Source organism: Symphalangus syndactylus, chromosome 13 (genome assembly GCF_028878055.3).
Source record: "Symphalangus syndactylus isolate Jambi chromosome 13, NHGRI_mSymSyn1-v2.1_pri, whole genome shotgun sequence".
In the NCBI taxonomy this organism is placed as follows: Eukaryota; Metazoa; Chordata; class Mammalia; order Primates; family Hylobatidae; genus Symphalangus; species Symphalangus syndactylus.
Window position 1 is genome coordinate 29,910,578 of NC_072435.2, and position 26,059 is coordinate 29,936,636.

Below are 26,059 nucleotides of genomic sequence, written 5' to 3' on the forward strand. Positions count from 1 at the left end.
GGTCTGCTTGAAGGTGGAATCGGCAGGATTTATTGTGACAGGGAAGGGAGCAGCAGGGATCACGTGCAATGTCCAGGTTTTTGGCCCAAAGCCCCGGGAGGATGTGAAGTTTCCAGAAGAGAATCTGGCGCACAGTGGACATTTGATCGATGCAGATTTCTTTCTCCTCCAGCTTTCAAACTGCAGCTCAGCCTGGGAATGGAATTTCTCAAGGTCACTCTGTAAGTCCCAGAACTGCTCGACCAGCCTAGGCTGGAGGATGTGAGCACAGCCCTAGGACTTACTTCAGAGGAGGATTTTCTTGGCTTGACTCTTTATCTTTTTCTTTTTTTTTGAGACAGGGTCTCGCTCTGTCACCCAGGCTGGAGTGGAGTGGCACGATCATGGTTCACTGCAGCCTCCACCTCCTGGGCTCGAGTGATCCTCCAACCTCAACCTCCCAAGTAGCTGGGACCACAGGCATGCACTATTGTGCCTGGCTAATTAAAAAAAAAAAGAAAGACCGGGTGCCGTGGCTCACACCTGTAATCCCAGCTTGTTGGGAGGCCAAGGCAGGTGGATCACAAGGTCAGGAGTTCGAGACCAGCCTGGCCAATACGGTGAAACCCCGTCTCTACTAAAAATACAAAAAATTAGCCGGGCGCGGTGGCTCACGCCTGTAATCCCAGCACTTTGGGAGGCCGAGGCGGGCGGATCACGAGGTCAGGAGACCGAGACCATGGTGAAACCCCGTCTCTACTAAAAATACAAAAAAAATTAGCCGGGCGTGGTGGTGGGCGCCTGTAGTCCCAGCTACTCGGTGAGGCTGAGGCAGGAGAATGGCGTGAACCCGGGAGGCGGAGCTTGCAGTGAGCCGAGATCGCGCCACTGCACTCCAGCCTGGGGGACAGAGCGAGTCCCAAAAGAAAAAAAAAAAAAAAAAAAGAAAAGTAGTAAGAGTAGGCCAGGTGCGATGGCTCACGCCTGTAATCCCAGCACTTTGGAAGACTGAAGTGGGGGGATCGCTTGAGGTCAGGAGTTTGAGACCAGCCTGGCCAACATGGTGAAACCCCGTCTCCACTAAAAATACAAAAATTAGCCAGGCGTGGTGGTGGGCACCTGTAGTCCCAGCTACTCGGGAGGCTGAGGCAGGATAATCACTTAAACCTGGGAGGTGGAGGTTGCAGTGGGCAACAGAGTGAGACTCTGTCTCAAAAAAATAAATAAATAAAAAGAAAGTAGTAAGAGTAAAAGTTGGGGAACAGAAGCCCTACATAACTGTTTAAATGAGAGATGAAGGTGGCTTCAGTGAGAAGATAGCAGCAAAGGAGATAGAGAGGAGGGTGGATTCAAGAAGATTCAGGGGGTTAGCAAGTGAACTCGCCAAAGGATTGGATATGGGTATGATAAGAAAAGAATCTGCCAGGCACAGTGGCTCATGTCTGTAATCTCACTTTGGGAGGCCAAGGTGGTTGCATCACTTGAGGTCAGGAGTTCAAGTCCAGCCTGGCCAACATAGTGAAACCCCATCTCTACTGAAAATATAAAAATTAGCTGAATGTGGTGGCGTGTGCCTGTAATCCCAGCTACTCAGGAGGCTGAGGCAGGAGAACTGCTTGAACCTGGGAGGTGGAGGTTGCAGTGAGCTGAGATTGCACCACTGTACTCCAGCCTGGGCGACAGAGCGAGACTCCGTCTCAAAAAAAAAAAAAAAAAGAGAGAAAGAACAAGAAAAAAGGGCTTAGCAAGGTGGCTCATGCCTGTAATCCCAGCACTTTGGGAGGCCGAGGTGGGCAGATCACATGTCAGGAGTTTGAGACCATCCTGACCAACATGGTGAAACCCCTTCTCTACTAAAAATATAAAAATTAGCCGGGCATGGTGGTGTGCACCTGTAATCCCAGCTACTCAGGAGGCTGAGACAGGAGAATCACTTGAACCTAGGAGGTGGAGGTTGCAGTGAGCTGAGATTGTGCCACTGCACTCCAGCCTGGGCAATAGAGCGAGACTCTGTCTCAAAAAAACAAAAACAAAACAAAACAAAAAAAAAACAGGCCGGGCATGGTGGCTCATGCCTGTAATCCTAGCACTTTGGGAGGCCAAGGCTGGCAGATTGCCTGAGCTCAGGACCAATATAGTAAAACCAAGACCAGCCTGGGCAACATAGTGAAACCTCGTCTCTACTAAAATACAAAAAAAAAAAAAAAATTACCCAGGCATGGTGGCGTGCGCCTGTAGTCACAGCTACTTGGGAGGCTGAGGCAGGAGAATTGCTTGAACCCAGGAGGTGGAGGTTGCAGTGAGCCGAGAACGTGCCACTGCACTCCAGCCTGGCAACAGAGCGAGACTCTGTCTCAATAAAATAAATAAATAAATAAATAAATAAATAAACGAAAGTATCTGGAAAGGGACATCCTTAGGTGTCCCTAGAATCCTTCATGCAGAGACCTAGCCCATCTTTTTCTCTCTGACTCTCCTCTTAGGCCTTGTATGACCCCATCAACCCTGACACGGAGACCCTCGAGCAGCCATCACTAACGGACTCCCAGCGTCTGTCTAATGAGCGGGAGGTGCTTCGGGCTCTGGAGCCCCTGCTGGCCCAGGCCAACTTCTCCCCGCTATCTGAGGACACCCTGGCCTACGCGCTGGTGGTCCACCACCCTCAGGATGAGGTCCAGGTACTTGGCTCCCCAGGAGAATGAAACTCCCAGGAGGCCTTTAGGGTGGGGCAGAGCCTCTGAGAGGCATGGGCTGCTGGGAGTTGTAGTCCTGAGCCCGGGACTCTGGCCCATATGACGCACTTGGTGAACTCAGAGAAGGTGCTACTTTTGGCTGGATGCAGTGGCTCAAGCCTGTAATCCCAGCAGTTTGGGAGTCCAAGGCGGGTGGATCACCTGAGGTCAGGAGTTCAAGACCAGCCTGGCCAACATGGTGAAACCCCATCTCTACTAAAAATATAAAAAATTAGCCGGGCATGGTCGTGGGTGCCTGTAATCCCAGCTACTGGGGAGGCTAAGGCAGGAGAATCTCTTGAACCCGGGAGGTGGAGGTTGCAGTGAGCTGAAATCGTGCCATTGCACTCCAGCCTGGGCAACAAGAGTGAAACTCCATCTGAAAAAAAAAAAAGGAGGTGCTGCTTTCTCAGGTCACTTCACTGCCATCTGTTGGAAAAGTATCAAATGATATGGCTCTCTTAGGGCAAGAGACTTAGCACCATCTGCCAAAATTGTAATAATAAATAATATAATACAAGGCCAGGTTCAATGGCTCATTCCTGTAATCCCAGCATTCAGGAGGATCGCTCGAGCCCAGGAGTTCCGGACTCATCTAGGCAACACAGGGAGACCTCGTCTCTACAGAAAGTACAAAAATTAGTTGGATATGGTGGTGTGGGCCTGTAGTCCCAGCTACTCAGGAGGCTGAGGTGGGAGGATCATTTGATCCCAGGAGTTTAAGGCTGCAGTGAGCTGTGAACCATGATCTTGCCACTGCACTCCAGCCTGGATGACAAATTGAGACCCTGTCTCAAAAAAGCAAAACAAAACACACACACACACACACACACACACACACTAAAAAAAAAAACAAAAAACCAAGCCCCCAAAAGCACTCAAAATGCTAACAAAATTATAAGAAATACTAAAATCAGCTGGGTGCAGTGGCTCACACCTGTAATCCCAGCACTTTGGGAGGCCGAGGTGGGCAGATCATTTGAGGTCAGGAGTTTGAGACCAGCCTGGCCAACATGGTGAAAACCCATCTCTACTAAAAATACAAAAATTAGCCAGGCATGGTGGCGGGTGCCTGTAGTCCCAGCTACTTGGGAGGCTGAGGCACGAGAATCACTTGAACCCAGGAGGTGGAGGTTGCAGTGAGCTGAGATTGTGCCACTGCACTCCAGCCTGGGTGACAGAGTGAGACACTATCTCAAAATAGAAATAAAAATAAAAACAGAAATAAAAAATACTAAAACCTCCCCAAATTCCACATTTTAGTGATTTTAAACTGCAGTTTTTCCAAAGTCATGTTTTGTCATCTCTGAAATTGGGATGTAATTTACAGGTGGTGGTGTGACATCATTTAATTGGCAACGTATTTTATTTTTAGTTGCTTCATAAAATAATCGGGTAGAGTCAGTGGCACCTTAGATTCTAGGAAATATGGTAATAAAGATGACTTCTACGTGAATGGCACTGTGTTAGATGATGAGCCCTTGTGCAGTATACGACATGGACAACCATATGTGACGGCCCTGCCTAGATGGTAAATGGTGATAAGTGGGAAACGGGAATTATTTAGGGGCAGGGCATCTGATTCTGGTATCCTGCCCTTAACACACCTGCGCATGTTCACCCGCCACTGCTTCCTTCATCCCCCCGGCAGGTGACAATAAATTTGGATCAGTATGTCTACATGCACTTCTGGGCCCTGGGCCAGCGAGTCGGGCAGATGCCCCTGAAGTCCAGCGTGGGCTCCAGGCGTGGCTTCTTCACCAAGCTGCCCCCTGCAGAGAGGTGAGGCAGCCCTTGTTCCCCAGCTGCAGCAAGAGGGAGCAAGGTTAGAGTCAAGAGGGGACTGACAGGTCAGTGTCTGGTTTGAGTGTCTGGGCCCTGGGTGGGAAGTTGAGAAATGGAAGGCGTGACTCATCCAATGCTGTCTTTTCTTCTCAAGGGAAAGTGAGTACCACACTCAATTCCCAGGGGAAGAGAAAGGATGGGGACATTTCTCCCCATTTTCCAATAAGGAAAACTGAGGCTCGGAGAGGGAGGTCCACATTCTGAAGATGTGGCACAGCCAGGATTCCAACAAACAACCTGCACGTCCAATACCAGGGATCGATGGCACGATTGAACCGATCCCCTGTGGTTGGACACAGCTGATCTCTGGTTTCTTCCCCATGATTACTGAGTCGCTTTTAAGATGGTTGTGCGACTGTAGAGCCAGAGTGAGTGTCCTAGGACCGGAGGGGGCTCCCCAGGGCAGTGCAGTCCCGATCCTGCCTCTGTCTCGGTCCCTCAGGAGATACTTTAAGCGGGTGGTGCTGGCAGCCCGGACCAAACGGGGACACCTGGTACTGAAGAGTTTCAAGGACACGCCACTGGAAGGCCTGGAGCAGCTGCTGCCGGAGCTGAAGGTGCGCACGCCCACCCTGCAGCGCGCCCTGCTCAACCTCATGCTGATGGTCTCTGGCGTGGCGATCTTCGTCAACGTGGGCATGGTGGTGCTAACCGACCTCAAGGTGGCCACCTCCCTGCTGCTGCTGCTCTTCGCCATCTTCATGGGCCTGCGGGCCTCCAAGGTGAGCAGCGCCTGCCACGCCTCCTGCGGCCCTGCACTGTGGGGACCAGGTCAGGCCCCCTATAGTTGTCTCTGTTTCATGCATTGTTCCTGCGACATGCTCTCCTCCCTCCCTCCCTTCCTTCCTTCCCATTCTTCTTTTCTTTCTCTTCCCTTCCCTCCCTGTTCTTCCTTCCTCCTTCCCTTCCTCTCTTCTTTCCTTCCTCCGTCTCTCTCCTCCCCTTCCTTTTCCCCTTTCCCTTCCCTTCACTTCCTTCTTCCCCTTCCTCCCACCTCCCCTCCCCTCCTGTCCCCTCCCCTTCCCCCATCCCCTTCCCTTCCCTCCCTTCCTTCCTTCCTGTTCCTCTTTTCCTTCCCTTCCCTCCCTCTCCCCACCTCCTTCCTCCCCCCCTTCTCTATCTCCCTTCCCTCCCTTCTTGCCCTCTCCTCCGCTCCCCTCCCTTCCCCGTCCCTTCCCTGCTTCATTTACTCAACATCCCTTGGCGGGGGTTATTAATCTCTCTGAGCCTCAGTTTTCTCATCTGGAAAATGGGGATGATAGTGAGATCTGCCTTGTAGGGTTGTAAGCATGAAATGAGTGAGTCTGTGAGAAGCACTGGGCAGTGCTCGGCTCATGGTAGGGGCTACATAAGAGTTGACAGCCGCTCACTGAGTGCCGGCTTTAGGGGCGCTTTAGTGATGTGGTGAAGGGGGTGTGTTTTGGAAGCAGACTTCTTGGATTTGAATCTGACTCTACTCTCTTCTCGCTGTGTGATCTCGAACAAGTTGCTTAACCTCTCTGTGTCTCAGCTCCAAAATCTGCAAAGTGGGGATGATGGTGGGACCTAACTCATAGAGGTGTTGTGGGGATTAAATGAATTAACATGTGCAGTGCTGAGAACAGAGCCTCCCACAGGGCACAGAAGGTACTATGTGAGAGTTAGCTATTACCAGGATGATGACGATTATCATTACTAATTGGGCTGTTTGTTCCAAGTCCCCATCCTGACTGGGTATCATTATCATTGGGGGAGCTGGCTGACAAATGCAGCCTCCTGGGCTCCAGTCCTAGTGGACTGAATTGGAAACTCTGGGACTGGGGCCCAGGGAACTATATTTTTAACAAGCTCCCTTTTGATTCTGCTACATGTGAGTGCCGGGCTGCCTTGAACCGTTGCACGGGTTGTTCACCATCCAAGGATTCGTGGCCCAGGGGCCAGGTGGAGGCTGACACCCAACTTGTGCTCCACTTGCCAAAACTCGTGTCCTGTCTCGAGGCTGAGTCAGCCCAGAGGGGAGCTGCCTTTTACTGATTCTCCCCAGGGTTGGCACCGGCCCCAGGAGTATAGACTGGTGTGAAGCATCTGTCGTGCCCGATCATTCACCTGCTGGCTCATTGGTTTTCAAGCTGTTTTCAGCCATGCTGACAGGCTCTTAGGAAGGCTGGTGATAAATCCCGCAGATAATAGCCAGGCTGTGCCGCCTGAGAGGGTGCTGGCATACTCGGGCCAACAGAGGGGCTGAGGAGGGAGCAATTTCTGCTTGGGACCAGGGCTCAGGTAGGATCTGAGGAAAGCTCTGGAAGACGGGGATTGAGCCTGGTGGAGAAAGAGCCCACGAGCTCAGCCTGGTGTATCTCATGGGGCTGGATCCAGCGAGCAGGGTAGAGAGGGGAGGTCCCAGAGGGTGATGAGGGCCTTGAATGCCCAGAGTGGCACCCTAGGCCTTATCCTCAGAGCCGCAGGGAGCTGTGGAACGGCTGTAAGCTGCAACCATGGAAGGCAGAGGGCAGGGGCGAGATGAGAGGCGGGGAGGCCAGTGCCTCTGGGGAGAAGACACCGAGTCCCAGCCCATGGTGACTATCGCCTCATCCCTTGCTGGCCCCAGGGGTGCTATGGAGCCTGTCAGGCTCCGAAAGACCCTATTTCAAACCCAATTCATGCCAGGCATGGTGGCACATGCCTGTAGTCCTAGCTACTCAGGAGGCCAAGGTGAGAGGATTGCTTGAGCCCAGGAGTTGGGAGTTCAGCCTGGGCAACACAGTGAAACCCCAAATCAAAAAATAACGATAAAAAAGCCCAGCCAGGCGCAATGGTTCACACCTGTAATCCCAGCACTTTGGGAGGCTGAGGCGGGTGGATCACGAGGTCAGGAGTTCAAGACCAGCCTGGCCAAGATGGTGAAACCCCGTCTCTACTAAAAATACAAAAATTAGCTGGGCGTGGTGGCACATGCCTGTAATCCCAGCTACTCGGGAGGCTGAGGCAGGAGAATCACTTGAACCCAGGGGGCAGAGGTTGCAGTGAGCCGAGATGGCATCACTGTATTCCAGCCTGGGCGACACAGTGAGACTCCATCTGAAAAAAAAAGCCCAGTTGACAAGTTAATTTAGTGTATTCATGAGGTATTTCCCCACACCTTGGGGTGAGGCCCAGCCTTTACATGTGGGCCCTTGGCTGGGCGCAGTGGCTCGTGCCTGTAATCCCAGCACTTTGGGAGGCTGAGGCAGGCAGATCACATGCGGTCAGGAGTTCAAGACTAGCCTGGCCAACATAGTGAAACCCCGTCTCTACTAAAAATACAAAAATTAGCTGGGCGTGGTGGTGCATGCCTGAAATCCCAGCTACTTGGGAGGCTGAGGCAGGAGAGTTGCTTGAACTCGGGAGGCGGAGGTTGCAGTGAGCTGAGATTGCGCCAATGCACTCCAGCCTGGGTGACAGAGTGAGACTCCGTCTCAAAACAAACAAACAAACAAACAAACAAACAAACAAACAAACAAACCAACAAAAAAAACAGTTGGCCCTCCCAGACTCCCTCTTGGCTGGTCCCCTCCTGCGCTTCAGTTGCTCCCAGATCTCTGTCTTCATTGCAATCCCCTCCCCTAGTCCCCAAACCCTGCTCCTCCTGTTCCCTGGACCCACCCAAGCCCATGTGCAGCGTGTCCCCATGAGCCCGGAGTCCAGCTGCCTCAACCCTCCTGCTCCTCTCAAGTTCCCCATCTCACCTTGGAACAGGCACTCAGAGCCCCGCTGCGGGATGTGGGGTGCGGTGCGGAGTGCAAGGTGCGGGGTGCGGAGTGCAAGGTGCGGGGTGCGGAATGTGGGGCCCTCTTTCTTCCAGGATACAGGGCTCCTTGCTTCTGCGGTTTCCACAGGAGCGCTCTACTGTCTATGATCAGATCAACCAGGAAGCTCCAGGCTCAGCCTCCTAGCTGGGCCCCTCACTCTCACCGTAGGCCAAGCACAGCGTCTCCCCCGACATCTTCTCTTCTGGGCTCCGCATCTATGGATGGCCTGTCATCCCCCCAGTCACTGGCTAGACCCCCAGCCCGCCCTTCCTGTCCCACCTCTGTGCCGCCCACTCAGGCCCTCTTCCCAGCCTCCAGTCGGTCCCTTCCAGCCCATTCCCCATTCTACCCAGTCCTGCCCTGCCCCTCCTCTGGGCACAGCCTGGCACCGGGGACCCTGCTTCCCAGCCTCACTGGACACAATCCTTCCCCTCGAATCTGCACCTCAGCTCCTCCTGCATGCTTGCGGCGCCCCCACCCTGCCATCCCTCGCTCTCTGCCTTTGCCTGTGCTGTTCCCTTGGACTGAAATGCCCTTTCCTCTTGTTGGGCTGGCCGACCCCTGCTCACCCCTCACCTTCAGCTCAGAGGCTGCCTGCTCTGGGAAGCCTTCCCGGATGTCCGAGGCTGGGGTGGTGCCCCTGTGGGCTCCTCTATACCCTGGGCTCTACTGTGAAGCCCCTTAGCCCAGCACCGAGCAGGCCCATGGGGCAGCCTGGGGAGGGATGTTGAACTGGTGCCCCTGAGATGCAGCAGCCCGATCCTGCCCTGGAGGGACAGGTGTGGGGTCCCTGGATACAGGCAGTCGGTCTGTAATGGAGGCAGCAGCTGGCACGGCAGGAGCCCGAGGCTGCATCTGCTCGTCTGTGAGAGGTGATGTCCATCCTGAGCCTTGAGGATGAGGCAGTGAACATTTTCCAGGAACACACCAGGGGTGGTTTGGCTTGTGCCTGGGCCTGGAGGCCTGAGAGAGCAGGGCCTGTTCAGGGTAAACCGGCTTATTCACCATGGGCTGCATTCAGAGGGGAGGAGCAGGAGGTGACAGGGAGGGCCTCGTGTGCCGGACCATGGAGCTTGGACTCTCTGAGAGCACTGGGGAGCCATGGGAGGACAATGAGCAGGGGAGGGGCAGGGGCAGCTCTGAACCTGTGTGCAGACAAACTGGACGGGGAGACTGAGGCCAGGGAGGAGGCTGGAGAGATGCAGCGGGGGATAAAGTCTGATCCAAGGCTGAGCGGGGGAGCTGCAGAGGAGGAGATGGGCAGAGAGAGTCAGGGGACAGCAGAATGGGGTTGGGACTGGCAGATTGGCAAAGGGGGAGCAAGGATGGTGCCAGGGGCCTGGCCTGTGACTGAGTAGGTGGAGGGGCTGCCCAAGACATAGACCCCAGGGTAGGAGGAGCGAGTGCTGTGCTCATTGTGGATGGTGATGAGTGCTGAAGGGACCCTCTAGGTGGCAGGGGGACCCCTCTCCAGGGAGACTCTGGCTTCATCTGTGTGCCACGGAGTGACCTGCTCCTTTAACTAAAATTCAGCTCCATTGGCTTGGCAGATACTGACACAAACCAAATGTGTTTTTCATGCCACACGGTCCCTAATGCATGCTATTCCTGTATCTTGCCCTCAACCGAAGAAATGGCGATTTGTTCCAATGCAGGTACCTAAACTGACTGTGCTGGCCTGGTGAGAAGAGGGTACAGTCCACATGCAAGCGTGTCATTGGTACCTTGCACCCCCTTCACCACATCACTAAAGCGCCCCTAAAGCCGGCACTCAGTGAGCGGCTGTCAACTCTTATGTAGCCCCTACCATGAGCTGAGCACTGCCCAGTGCTTCTCACAGACTCACTCATTTCGTGCTCACAACCCTACAAGGCAGATCTCACTATCATCCCCATTTCCAGATGAGAAAACTGAGGCTCAGTGATTTTCTGGGGTGCGCTGACTTGAGAGGCATTTCACCTCAGGCCTCGGTGTGAGATGGGAACACTCTATGGGCACCCAGCACAGGGTGTGGGCGACTGTTCCATAGTAGCTGTTGTTTGGTAAGTGTTTCTGAGGGGCCAGGCTTTGTCCCAATGTTTTTTGTTTTTTTTTTTGAGACGGAGTCTTGCTCTGTCACCCAGGCTGGAGTGCAGTGGTGCAACCTCAGCTCACTGCAACCTCTGCCTCCCGGGTTCAAGCCATTGTCCTGCCTCAGCCTCCCGAGTAGCTGGGATTACAGGCGCCGCCACCACACCCTGCTAATTTTTTGTATTTTTAGTAGAGACGGGGTTTCACTATGTTGGCCAGGCTGGTCTCGAACTCCTGACCTCGTGATTCACCTGCCTCGGCCTCCCAAAGTGCTGGGATTACAGGCATCAGCCACCGCGCCCAGCTGTCCCAATGTTTTATTAACCGTGTATTGACTTCCTGAACCCTCTCTGGCATCAGCAATTGTTGTACAGACAGTGCTGCCCGAGGACTTAGGTCTTACCAAGGGCTCACAGCTGGTAAGGGCTTAGTGGGTCAGGCAGCCAGGCCTGCCAGTTACAGGGTCCAGTGGCCCTGAGCTCATTTTGTGGCTGAATGGAGGAATCTGGGTACAGGTACAGGTTTTCTTTTTTTTCTTTCTTTTTTTTTTTTTTTGAGACTGAGTCTCGCTCTGTCACGCAGGCTGGAGTGCAGTGGCGCGATCTTGGCTCACTGCAAGCTCCGCCTCCCGGGTTCACGCCATTCTCCTGCCTCAGCCTCCCCAGCAGCTGGGACTACAGGCACCCGCCACCACGCCCGGCTAATTTTGTTTTTGTATTTTTAGTAAAGACAGGGTTTCACCGTGTTAGCCAGGATGGTCTCGATCTCCTGACCTCGTGATCTGCCCGCCTCGGCCTCCCAAAGTGCTGAGATTACAGGTGTGAGCCACCGTGGCGGGCCGCTTTTTTTTTTTTTTTTTTTTTTTGAGACACAGTGTCACTCTGTCACCCAGGCTAAAGTGCAGTGGCATGATCTCGGCTCACTGCAACTTCTGCCTGCCGGGTTCAAGAGATTCTCTTGCCTCAGCCTCCTGAGTAGCTGGAATTACAGGCACATGCCACACACCTGGCTAATTTTTGTATTTTTATTTATTTATTTATTTATTTATTTTATTTATTTTGAGACAGAGTCTCGCTCTGTTGTCCAGGCTGGAGTGCAATGGTGCAATCTTGGCTCACTGCAACCTCTGCTTCCCAGGCTCAAGCGATTCTCCTGCCTCAGCCTCCCAAGTAGCTGGGGTTATAGGCGCCCGTCACCATACCTGACTAATTTTTTTTTTTGTATTTTTAGTAGAGACAGGGTTTCACCATGTTGGCCAGGCTGGTTTCGAACTCCTGACCTCAAGTGATCTGCCCATCTTGGCCTCCCAAAGTGCTAGAATTACAGGCATGAGCCACTGCGCCAGGTCTAATTTTTGTATTTTTAGTAGAGATGGGGTTTCACCATGTTGCCCAGGCTGGTCTTGAACTCCTAACGTCAAGTGATCTGCCCTCCTCAGCCTCCCAAAGCGCTGGAATTACAGGTGTGAGCCACCGTGTCTGGCACAGGTTTTCAGTGGGAGCTCAGAGGGCACTGGTGCCCTCATTTCTCCTTACCAATATCAAGGATGAGAACAGGGGTCCAAGCAAAGAGATTAACGGTGGGGAAGGCGGCAGCCAGTAGACAGCTGGGCCCAGACCTGCTCTTCCTCTCAACATCCTTCCCCCTTCCCCTCTCCTCTTCTCTTTACAATTTAATTTAATTTTTTTTTTTTTTTTTTTGAAACAGAGTTTCACTCTTGTTGCCCAGGCTGGAGTGCAATGGCGTGATCTCAGTTCACCGCATCCTCCGCCTCCCGGGTCCCGGTTCAAGCAGTTCTCCTGCCTCAGCGTCCTGAGTAGCTGGGATTACAGTCACCCGGCACCATACCCAGTTAATTTTTGTATTTTTAGTAGAGACGGGGTTTCACCATGTTGGCCAGGCTGGTCTCGAACTCCTGACCTCGTGATCCGCCCGCCTCGGCCTCCCAAAGTGCTGGGATTACAGGCACCTGCCACCACGCCTGGCTAATTTTGTATTTTTAGTAGAGACAGGGTTTCTCCATGTTGGCCAGGCTGGTCTCGAACTCCCAACCTCAGGTGATCCCCCCGCCTCGGCCTCCCAAAGTGCTGGGATTACAGGCATGAGCCACTGAGCCCAGCTTGCTAATTTTTTTTTTAATTTTTATTTTTGTAGAGATGAAGCTTTTACAATGTTGCCCAAGCTGGTCTTGAACTCTTGGGCTCAGGTGATCCACCCACCTTGGCCTCTCAGCGTTGGGATTACAGGCGTGAGCCACTGCACTTGACCTACAGTTTAAAATTTTTTTTTTTTTTTTGAGACGGAGTCTTGCTCTGTCACCCAGGCTGGAGTGCAGTGGCACAATCTCGGCTCACTGCAAACTCCGCCTCCCGGGTTCATGCCATTCTCCTGCCTCAGCCTCTCCGAGTAGCTGGGACTACAGGCGCCCGTCACCACGCCCGGCTAATTTTTTGTATTTTTAGTAGAGACGGGGTTTCACCGTGGTCTCGATCTCCTGACCTCGTGATCCGCCCGCCTCGGCCTCCCAAAGTGCTGGGATTACAAGCGTGAGCCACCGCGCCCGGCCAGTTTAATATTTTAAACCGTTTTTTTCTTCATTATGGAAAAGTTCAAACAAACCCAGAAATAGGATAGTATGATAAACTCCACTAGCCAGCACCTAGCATCAGTAATTAGCAATAGTTAATCAGATTTCCCCTGAAGACCTCACTGTCCTACTATTGGATGATTTTGAAGTAAATCCTACCTAAACTTATTTGGAAATACTTTATTATGTCTCTAAAACATAAAGATGTATTGTAACAAAATCTTTCAAAGCTAAAACTCCTATCATCTGCAAATCTGTGGGCAAATCCATTAATACATGCATGGCTTAGATGAGCAAACCAGTGCAGTGGTTGCTGAAAACTGTAGGCCAGATGGGGCTGGTGGTCTTGGAGCCACTGGAATGAGGGCACGTGTGTTAAAAATACAGATCCCCGGCCGGCACCTTGGGTCACACTTGTAACCCCAGCACTATGGGAGGCTGAGGAGCGAGGATCTCTCCAGGCTGGGAGTTTGAGACCAGCCTGGTCAACACAGGGAGAATCCCGTCTCTACAAAAAATACCGGGCTTGGTGGCGCACACCTGTAGTCCCAGCTACTTAGGAGGCCAAGGCAGGAGGATCGCTTGAGCCCAGGAGTTCAAGGCTTCAGTGCGTTATGAGTTCACCTGTGAATAGCCACTGAACTCCAGACTGGCTACAGAGCGAGAACGTGTCAAAAAAAAAAAAAAAAAAGAAGAAGGAAAGAAAGAAAGAAAACCCCCTAAACAGATCCCTCGATTGAGCTCTGGGGACCCGTACTGAAGAGGTCTAGGTAGGACCTCCCCGCCTCCTCAGGGGGAGTATGCGACATGGGCCATGCCCCATGCCGGCGTGGGTGACGCCGGGGGTTGTGTATGGGTGGGGGCGCACCCCGAACTGAGCCCACGGGGCGCTGTCCCGCCTGCAGATGTTCGGGCAGCGGCGCAGCGCACAGGCGCTGGAGCTGGCGCACATGCTCTACTACCGCAGTACCTCCAACAACTCGGAGCTGCTCAGCGCCCTGGCCCTGCGCGCGCAGGACGAACACACCAAGGAGGCGCTGCTGGCTCACAGCTTCCTGGCCCGGCGGCCAGGGGGCACTCAAGGCTCGTCCGAAGGTAGGACGTGGCCCTGGGACCTTGCCCCCGGGGGCCACACCCCCGTGAGGTCCCGCCCCAGCGAGACACGTCCCCAGCCCCAGTTCCCACGGGTGGACCTGACGAATTTGCGAAGAGACCCCGGTCCTCAGCAGACAGGACCTCCGAATCCAGCCTCTGATCTTGGTCCCTGATGTGACCGCCCTTTCTTAACCTCAGCCTGGTTGGGAGTCTTAGCTCCATGGCACGGCCCCCTCCTGTCACTCTTTCCTCTACCTGAGCTGACACTTTCCAAGAGACCCTGCGCGCTCCCTGTGTGGGCTCTAGGTGGCCCCCTTCCCTACAGGAGCCCCCACCTTCCCTGCCCAAGAGCCCCTGACTGGTCCCCAGACAAGAGCCCCAGAGCTGGGCCTTCTGGCCCTCTCGAGCCTCCTGGGCCTTGTTCCGCTCCCCTCCAAGCCTCAAGATCACTCCTAGGCTTCTCCCAGACCCAGGCCCTTCCTGTTCTTTGCCCTACGCCCCTCCTTGCTGGTCCCTCGAATCTTCCCCGATCTCAGTGTGACCTCAGAACACCTGCCTCTCCCCTTGCAGAGACCTCCAGGTGGCTCCGGTCGGAGGTGGAGAACTGGCTCCTAGCCAAGTCAGGCTGTGAGGTGGCCTTCAACGGAACTCGGGCCCTGGCGCATCTGCAGGCCCTGACCCCCAGCATGGGATTGTACCCACCCCCGGGTTTCCCCAAAGTAGACCCAGTGTCTCGGATCACTTCCGAGCCCCCGCAGGCCACGCCCAGCAGTAACACCCCCTGAGTAGAACCTACTTTCCTGCCCAGTCACCAGGCTAGGAACTAAGACCCGCCTCCTTCACGACAGGCTGTCAATTACGGTTATTATGCTTTTTCACTCCAACTTCCAAAAACTGACAGGTAATTATTTTTGCTACACTGTGTGCTTAAGCAAAGCAGCCAATCAGAGTAGCTAGCAGTTGCTAAGTCTCCCCCGCCCCTTCGATGAACAGCCAATCAAAAGGATTTAGCTCTGCTTCTATTCCATTTCTTAGTCCCACCCTCACCATAAACATCCAAGTGTGGTTTGGCTGAGGAGCTGGGGGTGTCTGCCAATCACAGCTGCTCAGCTCTGGCTTCTGTAAACCGCCAGGTAGAGTTAAAGCTGCGCCCTCCCGAGACTATATATCATTGTCTTTTTTAGCCCGCTTCAGGCAAACTGCCCATCATGTGTACCAAGGCCGTTAGCCCTGCCTCCTGGCAAACGTCCAGTGACAGCTGCTGGGTTCCATCAACCTTGGGCAGCCGGTTGTCGCTGCAGGGAAGCAACCAATAAGAATTTCTAAAGGAAACCTGATCTTGCTATCAATTGCTGCTGCTTAAATGGCAGGCCAGCTGGTCAGCTGCTGATCAGGGTGTCTAGGCTGAAGGAGTTGGAGACCTTGTGCTAGGTAGGTGAACCAGAAACCACCCTCGCCACCAAGACTCGCTCCCAACCTGGCTCCCGGCAACCTCAGGTGCCTTCCTCGCCCAGGTCTTTCACCCTTTCTACAGAAACTACCTCAGTCTGGATTTCCCCACCACCAGCAGCCTGTGCAATATTTATTGGTCTATCAATTTCTCCCCTGTCTCCTGTCCCAAAGTAATAAATCATGTTTAATAAGTCTGGATGAGACTACTCTTAACACACTGCCTTTAGGGTAACCCTGCTCTGTAGGAGCGGTTAAAAAATTATTTTTAAAAATCTAGATGAGTGGGATGGGTGCAGGAGTTGGAGGGAAGGAAAGCATTTGAATCCTGGAAAGAAGGGAGGGACTCTAGGTCCTGGGGTCCCAGACAGAGAAAGCTGTAGTCCTAAAAAGAGGCTGGGTTCATGGTTGGTGAAACAAAGACAGTCATGGAAGAGGATCTGAGAAGGATCTGATTCCTGAGGAGTCCCAGGGCCTGATGAACAGAGGAGATAGGGTAGCCATGTGCGATTGTGCAGATTTGCAGATTTTTTTTTTTTTTTTTTTTTTTTGAGATGGAGTTTCCCTCTTGTTGCCCAGGCTGGAATGCAATGGCGTGATCTTGGTTCACTGCAACCTCCGCCTCCTGGGTTCAAACGATTCTCCTGCCTCAGCCTCCTGAGTAGCTGGGAGGTGCCTGCCACCACGCCTGGCTAATTTTTTGTATTTTCAGTAGAGACGGGGTTTCACCATGTTGGCCAGGCTGGTCTTGAACTCCTGACCTCAGGTGATCCACCCGCCTAAGCCTCCCAAAGTGCTGGGATTACAGGCGTGAGCCACCGCACCCGGCCTGTGCAGATTGTTAACTGCACAAAGGAACACAGCCATGGGTGGGTGGCTGTAAGATCCAGCCCATACCCCTACATGTATCCTGGTGTGGGGCTGGGTCAGCCAGAAGAAGGGGTGCCTCCTAATTTTTGCTAACGTGTCATATGGGCTAGAGGCAGCCTCTGGGGAGAGAGGGCAAGAGTCTCCCTCTCTAGGACCCCAAATGTTCAGTCCCTAGAGAGGGAGACTGGGCCGGGTGCGGTGGCTCACGCCTGTAATCCCAGCACTTTGGGAGGCTGAGGTGGGTGGATCACCTGAGGTCAGGAGCTCGAGACCAGCCTGGCCAACATGGTGATACCCCGTGTCTACTGAAGATACAAAAATTAGCCAGACGTGGTGGTGGGCGCCTGTAATCCCAGCTGCTCAGGAGGCTGAGGCAGGAGAATTAGAATTGCTTGAACCCGGGAGGCGGAGGTCGCAGTGAGTGAAGATCACACCACTGCACTCCAGCCTAGGTGACAGAGCGAGACTCTGTCTTAAAAAAAAAAGAGAGAGAGAGAGACTGTTTTCCTAGAGGTAAAAAGAAAGCTGTCTTCCCAAATGGAAAGTTAGTAGAAAGAAAAAAGAGTCCAAAATCAGCCGGGTGTGGTAGCTCGTGCCTGTAGTCCCAGCTACTTGGGAGGCTGAGGCAGGAGAATCGCTTGAACCGGGGACGCGGAGGTTGCAGTGAGCCGACATCGTACCACTGCACTCCAGCCTGGACAGAAAGAAAAAAAGAGTCCGACAATCTACAAACACACACTATGCCCGGGGCTCTGAGAGAGAGCAACAGAGTGACAGAAGCTTGGGTAAGGAGAGAGGACTGGTCACTGCAGGCTTCCTATACTAACAGGGTTTGCTGGAACCCAGAATCCAGGTTCTTCCCAGAAGTGCTTGAAGGTCTAGATTCAGGTGCCTCACGGAGGTCTCTTGGGCCTTGAGAGGGGACGGCCCAGGCTCTTGGGTCTGTGGGAGGGAAAAGGTGCCTGGAGTCCCGGCTCCTGTGTCCTCGGGAGGAAGGGGTTGGGGACTGGGAGATGGGCATTCTGAGGGCTGAGCAGCTGGTGGTGGGGACCCTGTTAGGTTCAGGAGAGGTCAAGCGTGCGCAGCCTGGGTCCCTGGAGGCGGAAGGAAGGAAGGAAGGAAGGAAGGAAGGAAGGAAGGAAGGAGATCAAGGCAGAGCCCGCGGTTAAACAGTTTTATTTTCTGGAGGACGCGCGGCGAGGGGGGCCGGGAGGGGGCGGGGGCGTCCGGGCGAGGCGGGGCGCTCACTCCCGCTTCCGTAGGTGGATGTAGATGATGCCGCTGACCAGGGCGAGGGGGAAGGCCACCCAGGCCAGGGCGAAGCAGTATCCGAAGCTGCCGCCTCGCGGGTGCTTCGCCAGGATCTCCTCGGCGTGAATGGCATAGATCAAGGCCCCAGTAAACACCGACACGCCTGCGGAAGACGAAAACCACGCGTCACGCAGTGCCCCTCAAGAAGACTACATTTCCCAATATCCTGTGGGGGCAAAGAAGCGCCGGAGGGCCCGTGGGCAGCGCCGCTGGCTGCTGGGAATTGTGGTTCTCTCCCCAGCGCAGTGCAACTGCAGCGCGGCCTTAGGTAACTGATTTAATCTCTCTAGGTCCAATAATATCTCTCTATCCATCCAAGGAATATTTTTGAGTGTGTTTCTATAAGCCAAACATGCAGTAGTAAACTCATAAAGCAAGAGAGAGGCTTTGCAGGAACCTATAATGTTCCCCAAACTGAGGACTATGATTAAGTTAGCCCTTTGCACCTGAAGTCAAAAAATTAAAAAGTACGCAAAACTTCTTGAAGTGTCTGATGCACAATAGGCACGCCAGAAACAGCGGTTGGCTGATATAAATACCATTACTATTATGATTCAGAGCTCTCTACTGAGGTACTAATTAGTTTATCCCCCCACGTCGCCGCTGATCCCTGGTACCAAAACTATTTACCTATACCTCCTTCCCCAGCCCCGGCTCCCTGAAACTCTTAAGCTCCCTGATGACTCATAGTCACAAGCCACAACTATCATTAGCCACTGAAAACTACAAGTCCCAGCAATCCCTAGGGGCAGAGAGGTAGCCCACGGAGGCACCTCTCGTGGCTCCTGGGGTGTTGAAAATTGTTTTTTTTCTATGAGAGGCCCATTTTCAGGGCCCCCAGCATCTTGACACACCCCACTCCCTTCTGCTCAATTCTTGGGGGATTAGGGGTGGGGAGGGGCAGTGCTCACTGGTGCAAAGCTGGCAGAGGCCGGTGGCATAGAAGAGACCTCCTCGTCGCATGGTGTAGAGCTGGAACATGAACAGGATGAAGGACAGACAGCAGAGAATGAGGGAGAGCACCATGAGGACCTGCACCGCCTTCAGCCAGCCTGCAGTAAGGAGGACACAGAGGGGGACATCACGGCGGGTCCAGAGTTCCAGCTCACCCGCTTGCTCACCATGTGACTCTTCTCTGCCCCATCCCTGCTCCCGTTTAGACCCATACAAGCCTAGATACTTAGATGTATCACTTATGTTGACCTTGAACCTCGTTACCTTGCTAAATTCCCTTCTCAGTTCTAGTAGTTGCTTTGCCAATTTTTTTTTTTTTTTTTTTTTTTTTTTGAGACCAGGTCTTGCTCTGTTGCCCAAGCTGGAGTGCAGTGGTGCAGTCATGGCTCACTGCAGCCTTATCCTCCAGGACTCATGAAATTCTCTCACCCCTGCCTCCTGAGTAGCTGGGACCACAGGCACAAGCCACCACACCTGGGTAATTTTTAAATATTTGTAGAGACAGGGTTTCCCTATGTTGTCCAGGCTGGTCTTGAACTCCTGGGCTCAAGTGATCCTCAGCCTCCCAAGGTGCTGGGATTACAGGTGTGAGCCACTGTGCCTGTCTGCTTTGCAGAATTTTAACGGATTTTCTACATAAACAACATGTTTACTGGGAATAGAGACACTTTTTCCTAATTTATTTCCCATGCCTTTTATTTCTTTTTCTTGCCTTCTTGCATTGGCTACTCCAGTAAAACGTTGAATAGAAGTGGTGAGAGCAGACCACTTCCTTTAATCTTAGTTTTGCATTAAATCTTTCACACAGAACTTTAGATAGATGCAGCTCCATTCCTTTAGAACTCCAGTGCACCTGGCCCCACCCCTTTAGAACCTTAAGTGATTTCAGCCCCATCCCCTTGGAACTTGGATGAAATGGTCCCAGGCATCCATTCAGAGCACCAGCCCCATCTCCTTGGAGCTTTGGAAAAATACTCTTGTCTTCTCAGAATCTTGGGAGAGTTTTCTGTATTCCTTTTTTTTTTGAGACGGAATCTTGCTCTGAGTGCAGTAGTGCAATCTCAGCTCACTGCAACCTCCACCTCCTGGGTTCAAGCGATTCTCCTGCCTCAGCCTCCTGAGTAGCTGGGACTACAGGCACATGCCACCATGCCCGGCTAATATTTTGTATTTTTTTTTTTTTTTTTTTTTTTGAGACGGAGTCTCGCTGTCGCCCAGGCTGGAGTGCAGTGGTGCAATCTCGGCTCACTACAAGCTCCGCCTCCTGGGTTCACGCCATTCTCCTGCCTCAGCCTCCCGAGTAGCTGGGACTACAGGCGCCCGCCACCATGCCCAGCTAATTTTTTGTATTTTTAGTAGAGACGGGGTGTCACCGTGTTCTCGATCTCCTGACCTTGTGATCCACCCGCCTCGGCCTCCCAAAGTGCTGGGATTACAGGCGTGAGCCACCACGCCCGGCATATTTTGTATTTTTAGTAGAGACAGGGTTTCATCATCTTGGCCAGGCTGGTCTCGAACTCCTGGCCTTGTGATCCACCTGCCTTGGCCTCCCTTCTCTATTCTTTAAACCTATAGCATGCCGTCTCACCCTTTCTGAGTCAGAGGAGGAGGCTTTTATCTATATGGCCTCTTCAGAACAGGAGGTACTGGCTGGACGTGGTGGCTCACGCCTGTAATCTCAGCACTTTGGGAGGCTGAAGGAGGTGGATCACCTGAAGTCAGAAGTTCAAGACCAGCCTGGCCAACATGGTGAAACCCGTCTCTACTAAAAATGCAAAATTATGGCCGGGCGCGGTGGCTCACGCCTGTAATCCCAGCACTTTGGGAGGCCGAGACGGGCAGATCACGAGGTCAGGAGATCGAGACCATCCTGGCTAACGCGGTGAAACCCCGTCTCTACTAAAAACACAAAAAATTAGCCGGGCGCGGTGGCAGGCGCCTGTAGTCCCAGCTACTCGGGAGGCTGAGGCAGGAGAATGGCGTGAACCCGGGAGGCGGAGCTTGCAGTGAGCCGAGGTCGCGCCACTGCACTCCAGCCTGGGTGAAAGAGCGAGACTCCGTCTCAAAAAAAAAAAAAAAAAAAAATGCAAAATTAGCCAGGCGTGGTGGCACACACCTGCAGTCCCAGCTACTCAGGAGGCCGAGGCAGGAGAATTGCTTGGACCCGGGAGGCAGAGGTTGCAGTGAGCCAAGATTGCGCCACTGCACTCCAGCCTGGGCAACCAGAGGAAAACTCAGTCTCAAAAAACAAACAAAAAAAAAAACAAAAAACAAACAAAAAAAACAAGAGGTAGGTACATCCAGACAGGTGGGACATGCATTAGTCCTAGGCACTCAGCCACTCAGGCCTGGACCACGCTCACTCCAACTTTGTTGAGGGAGGGTTCCCAATTCTCAGTCCCGTGAGGACACGAAGGATTTCCCTTCCCCTTTGAAGACCAGTCCCACCGCCCTCACCCCTCACCATTCTCGCTGACATTACTGCAGGCCCATGTTTTGGTGTCGTTGTTCCACGTGCAGTCGTACCAGAGATTCAGGGACTCTTTCCCGGGGAGAGTCCACCAGGACTGGGATGGACAGAGAATGAAACAAGGGGCAGGGTTAGGAAAGGAGAGGGGACAGGGTCAGGCAGACTGTGGGAAGGGCTGGGAAAAGGGCGGGGTATCTGGGATGGGACGGAACTGGGGAGAATTAGGATTTAATATGAGAGTGGGTAGGGTCAGGGCAGGGAGGAGGCATCGGAGGTAGAGCTAAAAGGGTTAACCTGGTGGTTCATGCCTGTAATCCAAGCACTGTGGGAGGCCAAGGCAGGTGGATCACTTGAGGCCAGGGGTTCGAGACCAGCCTGGGCAACATGGTGAAACCCCGTCTCTACCAAAATAAAAAAATTAGCCGGGCGTGGTGGCAGGTGCCTCTAATCCCAGATGCTTGGGGGGCTGAGACAGGAGAATCGCTTGAACCCGGGAGGCCGAGGTTGCAGTGAGCTGGGATCGCACCACTGCACTCCAGCCTGGGGGACAGAGTGACATCCTGTCTCAAAATAAATGAAATATAAAAGAAACACTAGGTAAAGGGGGCGGGGCCAGAATGCCTTTAGAGGAGGGGCGTGGCAAGATTCCGAAGGGGAGCAGAGGGGCCCCGAGCTCCAAGTAGGCTTACCTTGTCCAAAGTGGCCACGAAAAGCAGTATAAGAATGAGGATGTGAAGGGCTGAGACCACCAGCAAGAGGAGTGACATGGCTGCAGTGGAGGAAGCCTGGGGAGGGGGAGCAGGGGACGGAGTCTGAAGAGGTTGGCACAGGCCAGGCACACTCACGCCTATAATCCCAGCACTTTGGGAGGCTGAGGCAGGGGGATAACCTGAGGTCAGGAGATCAAGACCAGCCTGGCCAACATGGTGAAACCCCATCTCTACTAAAAATACAAAATTAGCTGGGTGTGATGGTGCACACCTGTAATCCCAGCTACTTGGGAGGCTGAGGCAGGAGAATCACTGGAATCCGGGAGGCGAAGGTTGCAATGAGCCAAAATCATGCCATTGCACTCCAGCCAGGGTGACAGAGCAAGACTCTGTCTCAAAAAAAATTGGCATAAAGGCAGGTGAGATGTCTCCTGATGGAGGAAGGGCGTGGGTGCAGACTCCTGGGTCTCTCAGGGAGGAGACCACTGGGGCCTGGATTCCTGAGTTCCCCATTGGCTGGAGGGGTGGAGAGGGCCAAAGATGGACTCTTGGGTTCCTTGAATAAGGAGGACTAGCAATGTGGCTCCTCTCTCCCCAGAACCCTGGCTCTGGGTTACATACAGGCCAGATAGTGAAAATTCAAGTTGAGACCCCGCCCTGCACCCCGATATCAGGATCGAGGAGCTGCCCCCAGCGACAGGCATTCTTGACTCACACTACTCCTCTCCTGGGGTGAGGGGAGGAGGGGGACCTGGTGAGTCATCTGGTGACTCATCCCCCGCCCCCATCTCTAAGCACCAGGGAAACCCCAGCCCCTGGCTATGTCCACAAGGTCCTCACCCCACCCTGCTGCCAGACTGGTGACTGTTGGACATCTTCTGGAGGAAATGGATAGGATTCGCGCTGGGGGAAAGAGAGGCCTGAGAAGGAGTTAGCCTCCCAGGACTCTTTGGTGCCCAGGAACAGGGGACCTAGAGGTCTCCCAGATTTGGGGTGTTCTCATGCAATGCCCTGATCTCAGGGTCCCCAGAGGACAGTGGACACTGCTGAGGGAAAAACTGCAGGAAGTTTTCCCATGGAGGGCTCTGCTGGGACCCCAAAACTTTGCTGGGCCCCACCCCTTCCCATATCCCCACCTCAAGTGCTAAGAGATCACTTATTAAATTACAAGGATTTCCAAGAGTAAGGGGCGTCTCTCCCAGCCTGGGGGTGTCCTTCCCAAACTGCTACATTCCCAAGTAAATTAAGAAGTCCCAGCCCTGAATAACGGACCGGAAACTTACCGAGAGCCGCGAAAAAAGTCAGAGCTGGAGTCGGAGTCTCGTCCCTCGCTCGGGCCTCCGTGCCCCGCCCTTCTCCTCCCTCCTTTCACCCTCCCGAGGCCCCCGCCTCTCTCACCGCCTTCCTCCCTTCCTTGCTCTCCCCTCCAATCCGGAACCCTTTCTGTCTCGCTCGCTCTCCTTCTGCCTCTCGTCTCTCCCTCCTGCCCTCACTGTCTGGGCCTCCTTCTCTCTTGCTCCCGTTTCTCTTTCTTTCCTCCTCTCAATATATACTGACCCTTTTATAAACCCACCCTCACCGCACCCAGCTGAGGTCGGCTGCCAGTGGGAGGGCCCAGGCACTCCGGTTCCTCTTTCTTTGGGCCTCCACCCAATCCCCCCAGACAGACATCATCTGGGGCTCCCTCCCAGGGTTGAGATGAGAAACTCTTGGAATGGGGCTCTGGGGAGGGGCAAGCGTCAGGGGTGGGAGGGCCCGATTCTCAGGACCCTTGAGTTTTGAGGTCTTGTCCTGGAACCGGATGTCTGCTTTCCCCAATGGAGCTTGGGGCTGGATAGGAGTCTGGGAAGGGAGGCCAGATTTCTGTGGCATGGACTGAGATTGGGCTGGTGAAGTTGTCCCCGTGGTGGGGGGTCAGAGGATGGGAGATGAAATTTGTGAAACTCGGCAGGGCATTGTGGCTCATGCCTGTAATCCCAGCACTTTGGGAGGCCGAGACGGGCAGATCTTCTGAGGTCAGGAGTTTGAGACCAGCCTGGCCAACGTGGTGGAAACCTGTCTCTATCAAAAATACAAAAATTAGCCAGGTGTGGTGTTGGGCAACCGTAATCCCAGCTACTCGGGAGGCTGAGCCATGAGAATCGCTTGAACGCGAGAGGTGGAGGCTGCAGTGAGCTGAGTTTACACCATTGCACTCCAGCCTGGGTCACAAAGTGAGACCCTGTCGCCAAAAAAAAAAAAAAAAAAAAAAAAGTGTGAAACTCTGGAAGTGGGGAGGAGGCGGAAGTTAAGAATCCCAGTGCCATCATTTCCTGGCTCAGTGACCTTGAGCCAATTATTTCACCCACCTGGGCTCCAGTATCTTAGTCTATGTTGAAAGTATAATAATGCTGACAAAATACTAATACTGATAATAATAATTCTGATACTTATGCTGAATGAATAAGGTAATACTGGCACACTCACACACCTAACCTGTTCCTTCCTTCATCAAACATTTATTGAGGTCGGGCACGGTGGCTCATGCCTGTAATCCCAGCACTTTGGGAGGCCGACCGAGGTGGGTGGATCACAAGGTCAGGAGATCGAGATCATCCTGGCTAACACGGTGAAACCCCGTCTCTACTAAAAAAAAATACAAAAAATTAGCCGGGTGTGGTGGCGGGCACCTGTAGTCCCAGCTACTTGGGAGGCTGAGGCAGGAGAATGGCGTGAGCCCGGGAGGCGGAGCTTGCAGTGAGCCGAGATCGTGCCAGCCTGGGCGACAGAGCGAGACTCCGTCTCAAAAAAAAAAACAAAAAAAACATTTATTGAACATGTACTCTGATCTGGGAGTTAATAATGAAAACAGACATGAGCCCTGCTGGTATTACGGAGCTTGTCTTCCAGTAGAGGAAGACAGACAAGAGAAAACATCAATGATGAAGATAAATCTCAGATAGGGATAAGTGCCTTGAAAAATAAATACAATAGGCTGGACGCGGTGGCTCACGCCTGTAATCTCAGCATTTTGGGAGGCCGAGGCCGGAGGATCACCTGACATCGGGAGTTCAACACCAGCCTGGCGGACATGGTGAAACTCTGTCCCTACTAAAAATACAAAAATTAGCTGGGCGTGGTAGTAGGCACCTGTAATCCAAGCTACTCGGGAGGCTGAGACAGGAGAATTGCTTGAACCCGGGAGGCGGAGGTTGCAGTGAGCTGAAATCGCGCTACTGCACTCCAGCCTGGGTGACAGAGCAAGACTCCATCTTAAAGAAAAGAAAAGAAGAAAAGAAAAATAAATACAATAAGAAATCAAATAGAGTGATGGAGATAATGACAGAGTGCAGGGGAGACTACTTGAAACAGGAAAATCAAGGAAGGCCTCTTGGAGGAGGTAACATTTGAGCTGAAGACAGGAGTCATGTGAACGCCGGGGTGGGGGAGTGGTGGGGGGGCGTGGGGGGAAGAGGAAGTGCAAAAGCTCTTAAAGCTTTTGAGAACAAGCTCAGGTTGTTTAGGGAGCAGACAGAAGGGCCAGTGTGGCTGGAGCACAGGGAGACAGAGGGAGTGGTGAGAAGGGAAATCAAAGGGTGCCCTTGAAGACTAGGGGAGGGGCTTGGATTTCGTTCTAAGTGCAGTGGAAAGCCATTAGGCTTTAACAGAGCGTAGTACCAAAGTTTTTTTTTTTTTTTTTTTTTTTTTTTGAGATGGAGTCTTGCTCTGTCATCCAGGCTGGAGTGCAATGGCATGATCTCAGCTCACTGCAACCTCCACCTCCTGGGTTTAAGCGATTCTCCTGCCTCAGCCTCCTGAGTAGCTGGGATTACAGGTGCCCGCCACCATGCCCGGCCAATTTTTGTATTTTTAGTAGAGACGGGGTTTCTGCATGTTGGCCAGGCTGGCCTCGAACTCCTGACCTCCAGTGATCTGCCTGCCTTGGCCTCCCAAAGTGATGGGATTACAGGCGTGAGCCACCATGCCCGGCCCCAAAGGTTTAATGTTAACTATTATTATTAATTTTGGGGATATTAAATTAGGGTCAGGGGTGATGACTACTATGTACACAAGTCTCTTGGGAGGGGACCAGGTGTCCAGGACTCTGATAAATTGAGAGCAGGGGAATTCAAATCCTGGATCCAGGGAAGGGAACTGGATGATGGGATGTCTGGGTATCTGATGGGCCAGAGCTGGGTTTGGGATAGCTGTTGGTGATTCGGGCTCCCTGAGCGGGTGAG

General features: G+C 53.1%; 2 protein-coding genes across 7 annotated transcripts in view; one reads left to right on the plus strand and one right to left on the minus strand.

Moving 5' to 3' along the window:
- TMEM143 (transmembrane protein 143) overlaps window positions 1–15,723 on the plus strand; it is a 31,828-nt gene extending 16,105 nt beyond the window's left edge. For 2 of the 6 annotated variants that reach the window (XM_055235871.2, XM_055235870.2), the window contains 5 exons: window positions 2,463–2,657; window positions 4,363–4,493; window positions 4,999–5,278; window positions 13,886–14,075; window positions 14,646–15,723. In XM_055235871.2, the coding sequence (XP_055091846.1) occupies window positions 2,463–2,657; window positions 4,363–4,493; window positions 4,999–5,278; window positions 13,886–14,075; window positions 14,646–14,860 (1,011 nt within the window). In that variant the 3' untranslated portion in view covers window positions 14,861–15,723. Of the gene's footprint in view, window positions 1–2,462; window positions 2,658–4,362; window positions 4,494–4,998; window positions 5,279–12,100; window positions 13,145–13,885; window positions 14,076–14,645 lie in introns of those variants that run through there. The other 4 variants (XM_063615907.1, XM_055235872.2, XM_055235875.2 and 1 more) reach the window with 2 other exon arrangements.
- Window positions 15,724–17,553: 1,830 nt separating this feature from the next.
- Window positions 17,554–24,062, minus strand: EMP3 (epithelial membrane protein 3 (MAM blood group)). The gene is made up of 5 exons (XM_055235905.2): window positions 23,123–24,062; window positions 21,819–21,914; window positions 21,124–21,226; window positions 18,617–18,757; window positions 17,554–17,808 (listed from the first exon to the last, which is right to left on the minus strand). The coding sequence occupies exons 2-5, from the start codon at window positions 21,894–21,896 to the stop codon at window positions 17,639–17,641; spliced, it is 492 nt and encodes a 163-aa protein (XP_055091880.1). The 5' UTR covers window positions 21,897–21,914; window positions 23,123–24,062; the 3' UTR covers window positions 17,554–17,638.
- Between the last annotated feature and the right edge of the window lie 1,997 nt (window positions 24,063–26,059).